This window comes from Macadamia integrifolia, chromosome 9 (genome assembly GCF_013358625.1).
Source record: "Macadamia integrifolia cultivar HAES 741 chromosome 9, SCU_Mint_v3, whole genome shotgun sequence".
NCBI lineage: Eukaryota > Viridiplantae > Streptophyta > Magnoliopsida > Proteales > Proteaceae > Macadamia > Macadamia integrifolia.
In genome coordinates, this window is record NC_056565.1 from 6845736 (window position 1) to 6865222 (window position 19487).

General features: G+C 36.6%; 3 protein-coding genes across 7 annotated transcripts in view; 2 read left to right on the forward strand and 1 right to left on the reverse strand.

The window, feature by feature from the left end:
• Positions 1–1247, forward strand: part of LOC122088142 (RNA-directed DNA methylation 4) — a 7318-nt gene extending 6071 nt beyond the window's left edge. For all 5 annotated transcript variants that reach the window (XM_042657302.1, XM_042657306.1, XM_042657304.1 and 2 more), the window contains 3 exons: positions 265–346; positions 464–534; positions 617–1247. In XM_042657302.1, the coding sequence (XP_042513236.1) occupies positions 265–346; positions 464–534; positions 617–858 (395 nt within the window). In that variant the 3' untranslated portion in view covers positions 859–1247. The remainder of the gene's footprint in view (positions 1–264; positions 347–463; positions 535–616) is intronic.
• A 605-nt stretch (positions 1248–1852) lies between these two features.
• On the reverse strand, positions 1853–4423 carry LOC122088677 (G-type lectin S-receptor-like serine/threonine-protein kinase SD2-5). Its single transcript, XM_042657994.1, has 2 exons — positions 3854–4423; positions 1853–2878 (listed from the first exon to the last, which is right to left on the reverse strand). The coding sequence occupies exons 1-2, from the start codon at positions 4250–4252 to the stop codon at positions 1868–1870; spliced, it is 1410 nt and encodes a 469-aa protein (XP_042513928.1). The 5' UTR covers positions 4253–4423; the 3' UTR covers positions 1853–1867.
• Positions 4424–11390: 6967 nt separating this feature from the next.
• On the forward strand, positions 11391–18512 carry LOC122089836. Its single transcript, XM_042659546.1, has 4 exons — positions 11391–11675; positions 12480–13268; positions 13843–14187; positions 17957–18512. Exons 1-4 carry the CDS (start codon positions 11481–11483, stop codon positions 18230–18232), a joined length of 1605 nt encoding a protein of 534 aa, XP_042515480.1. The 5' UTR covers positions 11391–11480; the 3' UTR covers positions 18233–18512.
• Positions 18513–19487: the final 975 nt, after the last annotated feature.

Consider the following 19487-nt stretch of genomic DNA (forward strand, 5'->3'; position numbering starts at 1 on the left):
GTGTTGAATATGGAATCGACAGCTGAGAGTAAAGTTTTTAAGGTGAGGAGAAACCAAAGAAACGATAAGTAGAACAAAACTTAAGAAAACAAAATCTTAGGAGGGTAAAACCATGGTGATGTATTATCTCTTTTGGCGTGGCAGCTTAGATGACTAGGAATATAACCCCCCCGTCCCCCCTGCTCTCTTCAATTAGGAGATTCCTTGACTTTTGATGCTTTCAGTGAATGGTGTTTTATGGCATCCTTTTCATGTGTTTTGCAGCATCAACAGATGGTTATGTATATGACTTGTACACTGTGAACGATAATCCAGATGCAACTGATGTCTCAGATGCATATCCTCTGTAAGAGACTTTAAAATAGTTGCACTCCCCCCCCCCCCCCCCCCCGAAAAAAAAAAAAAGGCTCCTCTTTTTCTTTCATTTGTCACTTCCTTAAATGAATACTTGCTGGTGGTCCAGGGTTCAAGTTGATGATGACGATTTCTACGATGGCCAAAGTCATTCTGAGTATGAGAGTGATGACTCAAATGGTACACTTCATTTGTTTGTTTTCTTATTCTAAATACAGCCAAGATGCTCTCTCTTGATTTTTGTATCTTCTTTGAAATTCAGCTGAAGATAACCCATTGAATGAGTATCCCGATGAGGAGACATCTGAAGAGGATGAAGTCCATTCCCATAGTGAAGCGGAAGACGTTGAAAGCAGTGCCTCGGGTAATCAATCTGAGCATCTGTCCGAAGATGTAGATGCATTATATGAGAAAGAAGTTCTAGATGATGATCTTGATGTCATCATCCATCATGAAGATGATGACGATGAAGATGATGAAGACTGGAGCTCCAAGTATCATTGAGGTTCATTTCTAGGGGATCCCTACTTTCTTGTGGTCGAGAAGTTCCTCAGTTCATGTGTGAACATTGTTCATCCTTTGGATATTACATCCCTGATGGATCTATGTTTGGTTGCCTTGAGTAAACAGTTGATTGCAGTGCCAATGGTATAGTGTGGTAATGAAATACAGAACCCCAGCTACAACCCTTTATCTTTGACCATACATATTCCTAACCAAAATACTTTTTTTTTTTTTTTTTTTTTTTTGAACTAACCAATATACCTTTTTGTCCTTAAATTTTTGGTCCATTTGTTGTTTCCTTCATGCTACATTTGGTGGTTCAGAAATGTAGGTATCATCTTTTTTAATATAAAATATTTGTGATGTGTAAAAAAGTAAGTTGTAGAATATATCAATGGGCATAGCTGAAAACGATGGCATTTAACAGTACTCGAGAGGTGAAGTATTTCCTTTGTCATTCTTTTTTTTCTCTAAATATTCAAGTAGACTAGTTAAACCTTTCGGTTTCCATACAATTACTGTTGTATTAGTTGGTAAATTTCCATTAATTTTTTGGTTTCAACCTCACAACACTTCACATCCAATAGGAGCCAGTGGCAAAGTATTCTGATCGAAGAATTCAGAATGCCAACTTGCTCTTTGAGTGTTTTCCATTAAAGAAATTATTTTTGGTTTTCTATATACAGCTTTCTATAACAATAACTTGCTCTTCTGAGTGTTTTCCACTGAAGAATACATTATTTCTGGATAATCGGTGCAGTCGTATTTATTAGGAAATCTCTCTCATGGGTAATAAAATATGGACATGAATAGGGGAACATGGCAGAATTGGTTCGTACAATTAGATTGGGTTTAAATTCAGAGGGATTGATAACATTGGCGATTAGGGCTTCGATTTTGGTGTGGGTTGGTGTTTGTTGGGAAGGGGGGGGGGCGCTCAAATGCTTTTGCTGTTGGGGTTGGTATATGCTTATGTTAGCAATCTTTGATGAGATGCATAAGCTCAACTTCAAGTACTGTCATTGCCTGATGAATCCTTTCTTCTCTTTCTGATTACAAAATAATAAAAAGCAAACCCTCCCAAAACAAAAAGAACCAATCCATCAAGGATCCCTCCCATGACCAAGAGCAAGTTTTTCAGTCTTGACTTCCGGCGACTATTACGAATTCCCTTGGGAACTTTAACCAGATAATAACTCATCCCATCCCCCCTGTCAACCTGTTTCAATCCACTGACCAGTCCATAAAGGAAGCATCCACCTGCAGAATATAATGCAGCCACACATGAACAATTGGCCAAGCAAGAGCTCGAACATGACTCTTTACTGATGTTATAGATTTGATTGTTACTCCTCAGATTACTACTGATACCATTTAACTCCACCATCTCCACAGGACCAGTACTGGCATTGCAGAACTCACTTGGAAATCCCTTACTGCATTCAGATCCCAGACTGGGACTAAGGTCTTCTCTTGATCCTGAAATTTCGATACAGGTACAGCTGTTGGATGGGGTATTACAAATACTATAGGGCTTACATGCTTGAGGAAGATCACATGTTCTATTGAGTGCTTGATATGAGGCCTCAAACTTCCTCTTATCAGCTGAATAATAATAGAGTCCCAAGTTTCCTGTTTTGTTATTCAGTGCTAAGAATCTCACCGGTTCGTGTCTTGACGGTGAAATTTGAGCAATTTTTCGATGTCTAACATTGAAGAGCTTCAATCCTGCTGATCCTAACTCGGCAAAAGTGATGTTTTGGTTTCTCGAAGGCCCGAATTCCCAGTAAGAATACTTCCAGGAGCCAGAATTCAAGTATAGAGCTATCTTGTTGTTTCGGACTTCCAAAGAGTAAGAGTTCAACTCTGATGAGTTGGTTGAGAAAGAAGTAAGGCGAGCAGAAGCCTTGAGTACTTGGCTCCAGAGCATCACATCTGTGGGGAAGTCAAAACTCTGCCACTTGATGTTGTTCATTGCATCAGTTAGAACAAGATTGCCTGTGATTAGTAACTGAAACCTCTGCTTCAAAAAAAGGGAAAGAAAGAGGATTCAAAATGATTGACAAGTACCAGGTCATGACAGTTATTGCTACTGGATTATTTGGATTTGTGTGTTTATCATCCACATATGCACAATATCACATGGTCATTGATCAAGAATTGGAACTGGGACAAGCCAGAAAATCAAACTGATAGTGGTTATTTATAACAATTCAATCACACTAAGAAGGGGTTTGTTATTATCAAGATACTAAGATGGTGAAGTCACCTATCTTGACCATCAGATAACTGAATTAAGTAAAACCTTATAGTTGGTACTCTTGGCAGTTGGCACCAATGCTACTAAATAAATAAATAAATTATTTTATTTTCCAATCCTCATATAGTTTTATATTAATTTTCAACAAATCAAATAAAATATTTTTTCAGCAAAAACCAATGCAGGTCAAGAGAAACATTTTAAATGCTAACCATTATGCAAATTTTTTAGGTGAATGAAAAAATAATGATCTTTTTCCAAGTGTGAAATTGATGGTTTCCATTTTGTACTTTTTTTAGCCTAACTTTTTTTCCTTTGCGGACTTAATTTATGAATGTTGGTAGGTACAGTTTAGTTGGGTAGCATAAAAAAAAAAAAAAAAAATCTTTTAAATAAAGCAACACTCTTTTATTCTAGTTTATAAGATCTTTCCTGCTAGTGCTACTAGCTAGTTATAGGTGGCCACCATAAATCTACATGACATAACCAGTAATTAATTTTTTGCCTATCCAAACAGTGCAAAAATGAGTCATAAAGCCAAATTTTAATAATTTAAGTGGGATCAAAATTTCCATAACAATACAAGCATGCTAAGTAACGGCCATATAATCATATATGCATTTTCCAAAAATTCCAATCCAACAACCTACAGAAGGAGACTTAAAATAAGAAAGCATTTTTTTTTTTTATGGAATTGAATGAGTCAACTCAGCTGAGTCCATACTAACATTTTACCTCCACACCTTGTCCAGAAGAATTGGTTCTCCACCCAACTCTTCTCCTCCCACCCATCAACAGCAACTCTCCACCTTTCGTCAGCTCCAAAACGCACCTCTGCGACGGGTAAAACGGCGAAAAATGGCTAGAACTCCATACTATAGTGTCTCCAAGAAATACTTGCAGAGAACACGAATACCTCTTCAGATTATTCATGGCTTCCACGGTCACAGCAGCCCTGAAATCAGGTTCACCGTTGCCAATCTCCATAAAAAATGCTTTTCCTTTGAAACCCTCATTGAATTCGGAAGGAACAGGGACTGTGACTCTGTAACCGATGGGAATATCGGATTTAGAGGCGCAGACAGTGAAGAAGAAGAAGAGAAGAAGGGTCAGTGTAAGTTGGTAGAACTCCATTTTTGGATTTTTTGAGTTCGAGATGTTCGATGGAAAGCCTGAGAGGTTTTTGGGGATATGTGAAGGGGACAGTAAACAAGAAAGGTGGCCATAAGTGCGGGGTGTGGTGTCTCCATCGTCCCACTCCCCACCCCACTATCGATTGGGAATAATATACTATAACCTACGGGAGGACGAAATTTCCATCTACCATCTTGTGCTTGAAAATACGAAAGATAGATTGAACATTTCAAATGAAGCTCAAATTTTTTTTTTTTTTTTTTTTTTTGGTAATGGTTAATGAATGAAGATCAAATTGTGTACATATGTAGTGCCCAATGGGGAGAAGAAAGAAGCAGATGGAGATTCTCTTTATCAATGAAATGGAATCTCCATCTTAATCAATATAGTTATAATTTATAAATGAGATTTTGTTTCATTGATAACTATCCATATGGGAATAGAGATTTAAGACTTGAAAAAACATTAGGAGATTAAGTGGCATAGGAGAAAGTATCAATGAGTAGCAAAGAAATTGTTTCATGCATTTCTTCGCTACTCATCTCTTTCATCAAATTCCAATGGTTTTTATAGAGTTTCAATTTCATCGAAAGAGAGAGGAATGCAAGAGGTGGTAAGTTACATTGGTGAGCAATAAAAAGAAGTGCAACAGCAGTTGTGAGAGATGCAATGGCAGATGGATTGGACGGTTGAAATATTTTTCTCCCATACAAGGGTCAATAAGGTATTATATGGGAGAATTGGAGATTCTGTTCTACCTTGTAGGTTAAAAGAGCCTTAGGCATAGAAAGGATGAAACTTTCATACTCTCTAAGGAAATGGCAGCAGCCTAACTCAACGGTGTTGATTGATGGAACTGGAAAAGTCCATTCACTTTTGATAAAATCTATTTTGTTGTGAAATGGTGTTGTCTGGTGAGTGTTGCTTAAATTCCCTGCCAAAATGCCAACCACTGTGCACTGTAGCGGAATCGTTGGGTTGGTATGAGTGTCCTGGATTATTAAGTGGGACCGTGGGGACCCACATCCCTCCACCATTCCTAGACTCCTCATATGTTGGTTAGGTGGGGTCCACGTTAGCCTGCAAAATAGATTTCGAATAGGGACCCACCTAACCTTCTGGAACGGGTGCCCGCTGCTACCATTGATCAATGTTGGTGATGTAGGATCGGTCATCGTTTTGTTCTCCCTCCTAATAGTGTCTAATTGGTTGCTGCAATATGATCTGAAGATATATTGGCTGCGCTAAATCCATGTTAACTTTAGAATAGTAATGGCCGTTAGATTAGAATTATCGGATTCTTATGGACGGGCCCACCGCAAGAGGTTTACATGATCTTGTATAGTCTAATAAAGATCCACATTAATAGCATAGATCCTATATTTCATCTAAAAAGGGCAAAACATCGGTAGAGCCGCAGAAGTTTCAACTGGTCAGCTTGGTTTGGTTTGGCTTGGTTTTGATTAGGTTAAATTGTTTCGATTTGATAATACATCAAGTCGAAACTGCACCAATAAAGTAAAGTTTGTTTTTGTTCTATTTTAGCTTTAGGGTTTAGCATGGATTCATGTTGTTATCATTTGTTATATGTCTTGTTAAGTTTTTAACAATACGAAAGAGAAGAATACAATGGCATGGAGTGCGAAAATGGGTGGATATAGCAAGTATGGGGATGCCAACGAGTCCCTTACATTATTTGCTGAGACATTGATAAATCTAGTGTCGGTGATTGTTTCGTCCTCTCCAAAGTGACCAATTTATTATTGCTACATGATCCCAAATGTCATAAGTTGACATGCACACTCATGCCTGGATGAGGGTAAAGGATTGTTGTTCTAAACCAATAATCTCCACTCCCAACTTTTCCAAGTAACTAGAACTTGTGATTTTGGCGGTGATTCTAGTTATAAGCTGATATGCATACTCATGCCTGGATGAAGGTAACAACAACCCCAACTACCAACGTTTTTCGAATAACTAAAACATGTGCCTTTGGCTCTGATACTAATTATTGACCATGATACCAATTATTGGTCATCTCTGCTTGTGCTTTGTATTAGTTCTCTGCATTTAGGTTGTTCATTATTCTTCATTTTTTCATCAGCGAGACTACCATCAATGCCATCAAAGTATGGTATTTAACATATGTGATGCAAGTACCTTGACTTTCTAGCTACATAGTAGGATAGGTGGTACTCTAGTGGCATCTAACTCAGTCTTGTTCCTTTCCCATTTGATATTCAAATTAAATTACATGTAGGCTCCATTTGGTTGGGAAACTAAAGTGAAGTGAAAATTTTGAAACCTAAAAAAGGAAACTTGTGTATTCATTACTCTACACATGATTGTATGAACTACTTAAATATATCACAATACTTAGTACTGATACTTTTTAATGTAATTTTTATTTCATTTTTCAAACCAAGGGATATTTGTATGAGGAAAAGTGAAATTTAATAATATATATATATGGAATGATTTGAAATTAGTGATATATTCATGTGGGGCTAATGATCAATGAAATCTTATTTATGTTTGAAAATATCACTTCATTTTCCTTTAATTTTTCTTGCAACCAAATGGGGCCATATTTGTTACTAGCTTCCTTCCAAGCATTACTAATTTGTTGTATAAAGTTAAATAATCTCAGAACGTATTTACTAGCCTCCCTTCGCAAGTTATATGTCAGCAAAGCACCAAAATTAGTCCACGGACTATAAACTCTGTTGCAACGCTCTGGCAAGGAAAACCTTGTCTATCATGTGTATGACAGATTGGCCGATTATTACTCTATGGCTTCAAGACCTTTGTGGGTCTAAGGCTTTTGGCTATACATGGTTGTTATTGTCAATAAATTTATTTCCTACCAAAAAAAAAGCACCAAAATTATCTCACTACATATTTATATACCTTCCCATGCATTGGCATTTTCTTATTAAATTTTTAGCCATTAAATTTTTCCTATAATTTCTTTTTTCAACAGATATTCTCATAACTTTATTATGCCACAAGGTCAACGCTACTTAAGTTAAAACTTAATATATATTTATTTAAAAAAAAAAATTGATATTTAAGCAAGGTTCTTCAATCTACATATCCGCAGAATTCAAGCTCCCGATCTATGTTATTATTATATTTTTTTTTAATAAAGAACCAAACATCCCTTTGTAGTCCTATATGTGGTATGGAATAACTTCTATTATATGTTGCAAGCAAAATTTTTCACACCAAAAAAAAAAAAAACTTGAGAGGTTCAAGTGTCCATCAAACAACTAACTTAATGAGAGGCTACGCGCCTTTGTTACAAGAAAGTAAGAAACTCTCTCTCTCTCTCTCTCTCTTACTTTCCTTTCTTTCAATTTTCATCCTACTAAAAGGAGCTATAAGAGGAAACATAGAAAGTAAGGAAGGAGAGTGAAGGAAAGCTGAATCAACCAACATAAAGTGCAATTGAGCAAGTAATTAAGGATGTTTATCCGTTCAGTTCAAGATGTGATGGAGAAGATTACTTAATCGATTTCCAGTTTCTCAAACCAAAACCAATTAGTAATCATCTTTTATCTGTTCTATCTATACATTAATTAGAATATCTAGTCCAGCGACTCCAGCTTGAAAAAAAAAAAACAATAAATAACAACAAACTGAGTTTTATCCCAATTTAATGGGTCTACTAAATGTTAAGACAAAAAACAAAATATAAAGAAAGTCAAACCCCCCCCCCCCCAAATACCAGTAAAACAGGAAAACTCAGCTAGATGTGTCAATTACATGGATCTTTGTCCTCCAATTAGCCCTATCTGACATCATACTCAGGACAATCCCTAGACTATGCAAATCATTTTCTCACAACTTCTCCTATGGTCATTTTAGGCATACATAACTCTATCAGTTTTTTTAATCAGAATCAGGTCACTCATCCTCAGTGGTGCATCCCTAGGCCTGCCTCTGTTGAACATGATCATATTTCCTCAAAAGGCTTTCGTACAGCTTGTTATTAATCGAAACAACTCCCAAATCAGCTCTAAGATGTTCTTTTTTTTTTTTTTTTTTTTTTTGTGGATGAAAATTTATTATAAAAAAAAAATGAAATACAAAGCCAAACCATAGGCTATCCAAAGGCCAAAACCCAAATAAATGAAAAACCAAGGGGAGTGGACAAAACAACCATCAAGGGGGATACAAGAAAAACTAGGAATGGGGGCAAATTACATGCCAAGAAAATAATGGTACACTAAAAGAAGGGGGAGGGGAGAAACAAAAGAAAAGAGGCTTCATCAAAGTTAGGGGGAAGGGGAGACAAGTGGAAGATCCCAAGCCAAAGCAAGGTGCCGATTTCTGAAAGAATTTAGGCACCTAGCACACCTATAAAGAATTTTATTCTTCACCTCAAAGGTGATGGCATTCCATATTTGATTAATAGAACGTGAAGAAGAAGTCCATCTCATTTTATTTCTTTCCCAGCAAATATGGTGAATTGCTACACAAAAAGCCAACTTACCTACAATATCACAAGAAGTTTTGCCATTGAATTCTTTTAAGATCCACCTCCATTCTCTGTCAAAAGAAATGATAACTCTAGGGAGGGGCCAACATTTCCTGAGGATACCATTACAAACGGACTTGAAAAAGGGACAGGAGAAAATAAGATGATCTACACTTTCTATAGTATTCCAACAAAGGCAGTAATTGGAGATTGCCATATTTCTTTGAAGAAGAAACTCCTGAATGATGAGGGATTTAGTCATAGCCCTCTAAGTAGTAAAGGAATGCCTAGGGATGGAAGAACTAAACTAAATAAATCTAAACCATGGAACAACAGGAGCTCTAGTGAGCACCAGATTCCAAGCAATAGAACTGATAGAATTATTAATAGAGTTATCCCATTGAACAGAATCCCCACTACCCCTAGGCCTAAAGCGAATATTGGGGAGTTTCTTCCAAACCTCTATGAAAGAGAGAATTACCAGGGTCAAGAAGTCAATTCCCATTTCTCAAGATGGAGGAAACCTTAGCTAACCTATCTGAACCAACATCATATTTGATTCTGTCACCATATTTTAAAATAAGGACACCACTAGGATGCCAATTATCAAACCAAAGAAATGTGTTTGAGCCATCATCAATAGAAGATCGAATTTTCTCAGACACAAAATGCCTATATTAAAAAAATTTTCTCCAGGCCCAAGAAATATCCAAAGAATAAGGGATAGTCCAAATCGAGTCAGACTTGAGGTATCTAAAATACACTCAGTCAACCCAAATGCTCTTCTTACGAGAGACAATATTCCAGATAAGCTTAACAATCCTTGAAATGTTACACTCTTTAACTCTACGAAGACCAATACCCCCTTCCCTTTTTGGAAGACATACCTTACCCCAACTAATGGGATAGAGAAAATTTGCACTCTCCTAACTTTTCCGAAGGAAGGAAGCCATAAGAGATTTAATCTTTGAAGAGATAGAAGCTGAAAGCCCAAAAACCCAGACCAAAAAATATAGGAGTTTTGTATAGCTGATCTAATGAACTCAAGGCGACCAACAAAAGATAGAAGTTTTGCATAACGGATGCTATTTTTTAACTTTATCCTTTCTAATTTTACCACACATTCATCTTAATATCTTCATCTTTGACTCTCTGCTAGATATAATTTCTCTATAAAAGCCTTCTTAACTAGGAGTGTCAAAGCCTAGTCTGAACTAATAAAAATCATAAAACCAAGCAATAAAACTCGAACCAAACCAAATCGATCCAATATTTGGACTAAGGTATGTTGGGACCGGTTGAAAACCGATCCAAACTGAACTGACCAATAACCAAACGAATGAAACCGATAAAAAAAATTATTATGAGATTATAAATTGGTGAATTGACTATCCATTTTTTACAATATTAGTGATAAATTTTTTAGGGGAATTTTTACAAATCATTGAATATTAAGTTATGAATAGAGAAATTGATTTGTAAATTGTAATAATGCTTCCATTGAATTCGTTGTTCACTATACAAAACTAGTTGGATGGTTAAATGAATGATTGGATAATAAGGTTAATTTTGCGATTTCAATATTACTTATCTTCTTAGTAATTTGTTATCCGTTGGTTTTAATATTAGTTATTTTTCCCTTACAATGATAAACCATGATTTAATCATAAATTTAAAATATTTTTTTATCAAATATTGTCACTATAAGTTATGAATGTAAGATTTTATTATGGTTCAAGCCCAATAATAAACCAATCTAAACTGGTATTAACTCGATATTGAAAAATTGAAATAAATCAAAACCTAACCAGACCAAAATCGAAACCGATCGAAAATCGAAGTTCCTTAATAGATTGATTTTGGTCTCCCTCATTCCTAGACCGAAATCAAACCAAACCAACCGATTGACATCTCCATTATTAACTGCCCAATATTTGGTCTAATACTTCATAGCCCCCCCCCGCATAATGATCTAATTGGGAACTATGCTTGAATATGCAAGCCCACAACTAATCCCATACTACTATGCTAGGCTTGACCGCTTGGAGCATGAAAGGTTTGTGAATTTGTATAATCATTCTTGTACCGTGTTTGATCCACACTTGGATTTCACTTAGGCTGTGTTTGGTAGCCAAAAGAAGAAAAGAAAAGAAAAGAAAAAATTACACTTTTGTATTTTGTTCTTTGGATTAAGAATTTTTCTTTGCACTTGGTCGGTCTTCACCCAAAAGAAGATTCCTCTTTTCAAATTCAAAATTCCTCTTGGAAATTGTAAAATTTTCTTTTGCCCCCCCAAAAATTTTCTTGCCAAAAACACAAGAAAACATGAGAAAATATGAAAACATAATAAGACAAAAAATGAATCATTACACAATAATTTCCTATATGTCTATCTCTCTCTTAAAATTCAAAATTTTTTGAATTTTTTTTCTTTTTCTTTATTTCCTTCTCTTGATAACTAAACATACATACTCTTTTTATTTTCTCACCATTTATTCCTTTTCTTTTTTATTTATTTATTTTTCTTTTCTTTTCTAGATTCTTTTTTCTTTTATTTTCTTCTCTTGGCTACCAAATATAGCCTTAGTCTCTCTCCTCATTTAATTGATTTTTATTTTGAATGGAGTGCATATATGAATCAAATATTCTCTTACGAGGACTTGATCCTCACGCTTAACGAATAGCTTAATTACTAAGCGTCGTAGTGATTACTGAACCCTTTCTTAATTTTTCCTCCACTTTCTCATGCACCGACCCCAGCCCTTGCTCTTCTCCCTTCGTTCTGTGACTATTAGTGCCTTTCGTCCATTGAAACCCTACTTCTCCCTCCAAACTTTCGCACATTACTCTCTTGGAAGGATGACAAGTCGTGGCAGTGGCCAAAACATCCCTGATCGTGGCCGTGGTCGTGGTCGTGGTCGTGGTCGTGGTCGAGCAGTTGTAAGTCTTTCATCTTCTTTTCCATTCCTCTTTTGAGTTTTTCACACAGGAAACTTGTAGAATACAATCTCGCATAGGTAGGTATCGGAACTGTGTGCCTAATTTCTGGAATAGCAGAAACCCAATCTGAATACGAGTATGAGATTCTATAGCGACAATGTTGAATTGCTTCAAACCCGTAACAGCTAACACGATTGGCATGTATTTGGTTTCATCTGCTACACATGAAACGGATCATTAGACTCTATTATTGTCTACGGAATTGAAGATAGTGTCAAACTTTGATTAAATGGCATCTGCCCATTTTCTTGCTTCTTGTTGCTCACCCATCACGACGAATTCAAAGTTACAACCAGATATTTACTGATCAAGATCAAATTGTTAACCCTAAAACGCTAAAGGTGTGGGAGTTAGTTCCCTTAGGTGGAGATATTTAAGATAGAACTTAATTTGTTAACAGGAGGCTTTCATCAACCAGCGAGCAATTGGGGACAACTTCATCATATCATAAAAGATTATTCGAATTCTGATTTCTTGATCTAAGTTTTTTATCATGCTTCCCCACAGTTTTTCTTATACCCCTTTTCTGACAACCAACCGCTTTTGCTTGGTAATAACTCATCTATTAATCAACAATTCAGTTTTACTACTTATAGAAAGAGGGTCAAGGGGCAATCAAAAAAGAGGGGAAGAAAATGAATTGAACATCCCAAATGTACTGGCAGGTTATTTGAGTTAAATATATATATATATATTTTTTCCTTTCTTGTAATTTTTTCTGAAACATTTGCTCTTATTTGACAGGGCTATAGATCTAATGTTAAAGATGATGATATTCGAGATTCCAATTGCAGAATTTCTAGTAACCTCCCAGATGAGGCTTCTATCGATGAAGGCAGTACCAATGGAAGATCACAGCATGTCCAAACTTCTCCAGAGAGGGAAGTAAATAGCAGTTCAAAGTGTACTCAGACAACAATTAAAATTGAAACAAATAGCAGTTCAAATTGTACTCAGTCAACAGTTACAGTTCCTGTTACTGACCAGCAGGATCAGCATATATTGCTTCAGGTTGGTAAAGACAAATCACCAAATACTGTAAGAACTCAGAAGGATTGTACTTCACCAAACAGAGCAGTGGGCAGTAGCTTGAGACAGCCGAAGAGCTCCTCATTGGTGGATTCTGCTGATGACAGAGAGTGGCATGATAATTCTAGTAGCAGGTTCAGATCTTCCCAAACACTGCATAAGAGTCAACACCAATCACACACACCTAATTTAGCTCCTGGCAACCAGCGGGATAGGCTTTATAGCAGGAACATACCTTCCCCTGCTGGGAAAAATCGTCATGAGACGATATCCTCTGAGAAGGCAGCAGATCACCATAGAACAGAACATTCTGAGCTGTTAACCACGGTGGTACCTTTTGATATATGCCAAAGCAAAAGCGTGTCTCCATTTGCACTAAAACCTTCTTTATATGCAACAAACAAAGAAAAACGGAAAGAACGACAGTGCTCCGATGGAGGTGAAAAACATATCCTGAGGCAAGGAATGGTGCTTCTAAAGAAATACATTAGTCACAGTGATCAGGTGCTATCTCCTGCAGTGCTCCTAAGTTTTATTACTCTTTTCTTTTTCTCTTGGTGCAAATATTGGTACTGCTGCTGCATTCCATATTAATCTGCAAAATTCATGGTCATTAGATACATTAATAGGGAGGAATGAAGAAGAGAACCGTTAACTTATTGCATATGCCATAAGGTGACTCGCCATTCAACTATTTCAGCCTCATCTGTATGAAAATTGATTTTTACCAGATTAGTGTCTCTTATCTGATTTAATGCAGACTCTGGATGGTCATAAATATATTGTGCAAAATGTTATGATGTGGATTGTGTATTTTTCTTCTGTGTTGAACCATCCAGTTAGTGACAACCCCCCCCCCCAAAAAAAAAAGACATACCTACAATCTTACACCCCCATGCAGTTGGTTACTTGTGGCTGGGGAGCTAATTCAATAGAAACATTTGATCGCTGCTGCCAAACCTGTCCCTCCTAGTGCACCAATATGATTGAGCATATTGTGGATGATTGTGGTAACTTGGTGCTATTTGTTTTTGCATCCCTTTTACTTCCGATTATAAATGTTACTGTGGCTTTATAGATCAATATTATAAAGAAGTGTCGGGAACTGGGTTGTGGCCCTGGAGGATTTTATCAACCTAGTTACCAAGATGGTGCCAAACTACATCTGCGAATGATGTGCCTTGGGAAAAATTGGGACCCTGAAACGAGATCATATGGAGACCGTCGGTTGATTGATGATGCATGCCCACCCAGTATTCCTGTTGAGTTCAAGCAGTTGGTTGAAGCAGCAATTCAAGATTCACAAGCCTTTTTAAAGCAAGATTCGAAACTTACCAATGAAGAAGGGGTACTTCCTGGTATGTCACCAGACGTCTGTATTGTCAATTTCTACACAGAGAATGGGAGACTTGGTCTACATCAGGTCTGTGACTTACTTTCTGCATTCACTGCTTTATAAGATTTCGTGTATTGACATTTTCAATGAAAAGGATAACATAGCTTCAAGCATTCAAGATGACAAAACTCTGAACCCAAAGATAGATTTCGTCATGTTCTCAACTCTTGAAGTTTAGTTAATAGTTCTCTACATGAAAGGAACTTAGAATTCATGTTAGGTAGTATCTGTAAAGTCTCCATGGACTCCACTTAAGCCTTATCCCGGCTAACTTGAGTTGCCTGTATAAGTCCTGTTAAATGATTCCACTCTATTGGAGCCATGTCCCTGGTGGGACCCAACTTTGTCAATCTTGATATGTATCTTCTGATACAGCCTGATTTTAGTCAACATTGGATGCAAAAATTGGTGAATTTGTAAGTATAGGAAGATCCAGATGCATGGCAGCCCTTATGCCTGATCCAATTCCGATACTTAACCATGCTTCCACAGTTCCACTTTTCCTTTTTCTACCTTCTATTTGCACCATGTCACTCCTTATTGATGTTTGTAATTTTTTTATTTTTGTTAAAACAAATGTCTTGACTCAATTGACCTGTATTCATTGTTACCTTTTGGTTACAAGTTATCAAATTTTTGAGTTGTTGCTTTGGCCTTTGGACCTCTTGAGACAAAGCATTGATACCTAGGCGTGCTTTGTTGACAACAAGAAATATGATAGCATATGCTAACAATAAAAAGGACTAGAATATGTAATTGGATGTATGATATAAAGTCATTAAATAATAAATACTTCCATAAAACAGGATGGGGTGGGGGGGAAGAAGCAATATAGCATACTGAAGTAGATAATGAGAAAAGAATAATGAGAAAAGAAAAAAGTGAACAATAAGAACCAGTTCTCTCTTGTTGGGAATGATGCAATCCCAAGTCACAAAACCTGTTTTATGATCACTACGGGCCCACAAGCATAGTTGTCATGGTGTCTAGGTGATACTAGGCTTTGGAGGGAAAAATTCAAGGCGAGACTAACAAGGCCTCACCTAGGCGACCAAAGTTCCCTTCCAGTAAAGGATGCCTGGATGCCGGCACCTTGTTAACTATGCCTAAAAGAGTAGTAGATAATTCCAGTTAAGGGTATAGTGGCAAAATTGTAAATAAATTGAAGTTTTTGGCCCCTTTTGGTAAGTCAACAGGAGCAAGGACAATTCAGGAATTAAATTTAGAGAGTATATACTATTCGGGATTTGAATATTAGAGAGGGGATAAAATAGAATAGAATCAGAAAACAGGGTAATGTAATACTGATTTAAAGAATTAATTAGTGTAATTCTGATTTAAAGAATCAAAACAGTAACAAATAGAATCGAAAACAGAGACAAACAACCAGATTCGGTAGAAAATCAATATGACAGAATGAAGCTGTCAGGTCAACTTGAGTTCTCTTCTTGACAGGTGTAAACTTTGCTGAAAATTCCAGCAAGATCTAATGGCTATATCAGGACATAAAAGGGAATCCTAATGGCATTATGACAAGGTCAAATCTAATCAATTTAGAACTCATATCAAAGAAAAGATGACAGAATCGTATAACATATCAGAACTGTGACAAACCCAGAACCTGTAGAGAGAGAGACTTCTTTGTTATTAAGACATTGGACACAACTGGAGCTGTCCAGCAGTTGAACGGTATAAAAATACCCACTTTTCCACTTTGGTCTGAAAATGTACACCATCATGTAATACAAACAGAATCATATGATAAAAATTTAATAAGAAGGTCCAAGAAGAAGAGACTTGAACCTTAAACCAACAACTAGGGATCTCTTTGGTATAATTTCTATTTGTATTTCTTTACTATTTATTAAAAATAATTTATAAAAAAATTTCTGATCCAAATGCAAAACCCATTTGGTTCTTATCATATGGAATTAATTATGAAATAAAAATATGTTTGGCATTCTTATTTTTCAAAACAATTTCTACAATAGGCATGCATGCATGATTGCAGCCAACAACACCGACCCTGGTTGAGGCACTTTGTTGAACACTTGATGTCCATTGTAGGATCCAACATTGGAAGAGGCCATCAATCACTCATCAGTCCAGCCAAAAAGAACGATGAAAAACTAATATACCCCAACAATCTATACAAGAATTTACTGCAACAAGAAGGCGATTTGGCGATCAGCTTATGCCGCTTTTGACACTTTCTGCCACTGTCATTGCTGATATGACCACCTCCTTTGCTGCCTCAGCCACCGCCGTCACCTTCACACAAATGTGATTTGGAAGCTGAGCCAACTTTGTTGCTTCCACTGACACCATTGCTGCATACACCGCAGCCTCTTAGCTGAAATTGTGCTTGCTTTGAGGCTATTTATATAAACAAGGAGCACATAGGTTAACTGTATAACCAGAGCTTTGGTTAACTGTATAACGTTATAATCTCTCAGTCTCTTTCCCAAAGCGCCACCTCATTTAACTCTATTAAGATGATGCTCTCTAAGCCATTTCTCACAGAGGATTTTTTGCCATAAAGCTTCTATGTAAGACGGTAAGTACCTTTTATTGTCTACTAGAGACTTTAGGCAACTCGGTTTGATTAGGATTGCTTGAGTTCAGGGAGGGCCGGACAAACATTGAGAGAGTTGCAAGGGGCGGACAACAGGGAAAGGAGGTGAAAAGGAGTCCGACGGAGAGAAGGGGATGGAATTGTGGTTTTTTTAAAACAAGTGCAATGACCAAAATGGCCATTAAATAAAATAGTGGAAAAAACATGTGCTACTTTATGGTTTGCGCATAAATGATAATAATTGATTTGTTCTAAATTATATTACATAAAAAATAGATATCATAAATCATACCAAATACATGTAAAATTAGAAATAGCTCAAATAAATAGAAAAATAAATCATTCCAAAGAGAGCCTAAAGTAGTGGAATGCTAATCACTGCATCCTTGATGCAAGTAGCTTCGTTTTTTTTTTTTTTTTTGCTTTGAATTTCCCCAAAATTGTTATTATATTTTAGGGAACTCCAATCACTGCATCAACCTGCATTCTGTTGACTGCTTGCTTTATGGATTCTCTGTTTTATGTAGAGTCTGTAGTCATGTTGACCCTTTTGGACACAATTGTATTTCTTTTTGTACAGCTTAGTGTGTGCATAATCTGTGTTGAGCATGAGTTGAAAGCTTGAGTTAAATGGGTATTAATCCAACTCAAATTCCAAGTCCTAAATATTTTTTAATGGGAGGAGGTTAGGTATGCCGGCGGCTTTCCTGGAGCTAGCAGTTCAACAATGGGAGGGCTAGGATGGGAGAGGCATAGGGGACTTTTCCATAGGGAGGAAGAGAGATATAGACACAGATCTGAGTATACCGGCGGCATACCCAGCCTTTTCCCTTTTTTAATAAATATCCAAACTAGTGTTATTGATTTATCATTGAATTTAAAAAATTTTATTGACCTAGGATCTCTTAAAAATAAATGTAGCACTTTGTTCTTGTTATGCGGTGGAAGAATGAAACAATAAAGTAATGGAGAGAACTGGTTCGTAAAAGTGTCTCTTTGGAAGTTATAGTGTCCTAGTTGATACAGTATCATAAATCCCATATTTCAAAGATTAATAGATTGATGTCTTTGTTTATATTGTCATCCATTTCCTTCATTCAAAACACCCACTCGAGATGTTTCAGGAGTTTCAATTGCAAATGAATTGATAACCGTTGAATTTTTTTTAATTGCCCCATGATACACTAAAATTATTTTCTGACTTCTTCTTGTGTGTGGCAGGATCAAGATGAAACTCCAGAGAGTCTGAAAAAAGGGTTACCTGTCGTCTCATTCTCCATTGGCGACTCAGCGGAGTTTCTGTATGGAGACACCAGGGACATTGAAATGGCAAAGAAAGTTGTTCTCGAATCTGGTGACGTGCTTATATTTGGAGGTGATTCAAGGCATGTATATCATGGGGTGCCATGTATTAAGCACAAGTCAGCTCCAAGTTTTCTGGATGAAGAAGCAAATCTTCGCCCTGGACGTCTAAATCTCACATTTCGGAAGTATTAGAAACTTCCTCTACCAGCTGTTTATTTGGATGGTGACTTGTAAGTAAACTGTTTCTTCTGATGACATGAGATAGATTGTTTAAGTTGTGTAATTATTATAGCTTACCAAAGGTTAAAAATTCTGTTTGGATTAAAATTATGATAGATCATCAAAAGTTTTGTAGTTTGCAAAGCAACATAAACATCATGGATAGAGTTGACAATTCGGGCATATCATGTAAGTTAATGTATTGTTCATGGTTTTTGCTCAGAGAGCTTGAGCAGGTTGGATTTTTCATCCATTATTACATGGGTATAATACATCATATATTTGTATAATATATATCATGGGTATGAATGTAGAATGCACGAACAGAATTTCCTCGGAAGAATTAGCTCAGGTTGGAGCAACGTGCCATCGGGATGTTCAACAGGCAGTCTCATGATCAGGCATGAGTGTCCGGAAGTTGTCATTGTATACTCCTGCGGGTCGGAAGGTGGTGGGGGAAGGAGGGGGACACTGGGCGGGATCTTTCAATATTAAGTAGGATGCTGCTACCACCTTCCTAAAATTAAATTACTATATTTAATGAGTATTTAAGTTAATTACCAACTCAGTTTTTATATTGATGGAGAAGCTTTCCTTTATTTGGTTGTTTTACTGTCATTCACTCTCCTTTCACTTTCTTTCAAATCAGAGGGAGCCCTGCTGAATCTGTACCCTAGAATGAAAAATTGTTTTGAAAAAGCTAAATGTTTGGAAAAGAAAGGCTTAGCCAGCTTATAAACTTAATGTGAAGGGTATGCTTTCAATTTAACAGTTGAAAATGTCCAAATTTTCAAATATGTGATAGCATGTAAAGATTAACTGCCCAAATTGGTTAGATAAATATATAAAAAATTGGAGATAAAGGCAACCTATGGAGAAAGATATATAATTTTTTCTAGTTAAACACTACTTGAAACTTAAAATTCATAAGTAAATTATTACTCTACTGAAGGTGAAAGATATATAATTTCCTAATGATGTAAGGAAATTATTGTCGTGGATCCAGTGCATAGCGCACTGGTTGTAGCCTCTGCTTGTAGAGTAAACGTCAAGAGTGTGGTAGGTCTAAGGATCAACTTCTGTCAGATGTGTTTCTCCTCCTCCCCCCCTCCCCCTTCTTCTATCATCCCCACCCCCTCCTCTCTAATATTCGTGAGTAAAGTCCTCTTGGACAGTTCCTTAGAAAGTAACAGCAAAATATGAGGAAGTTATTAATATGCTACATATA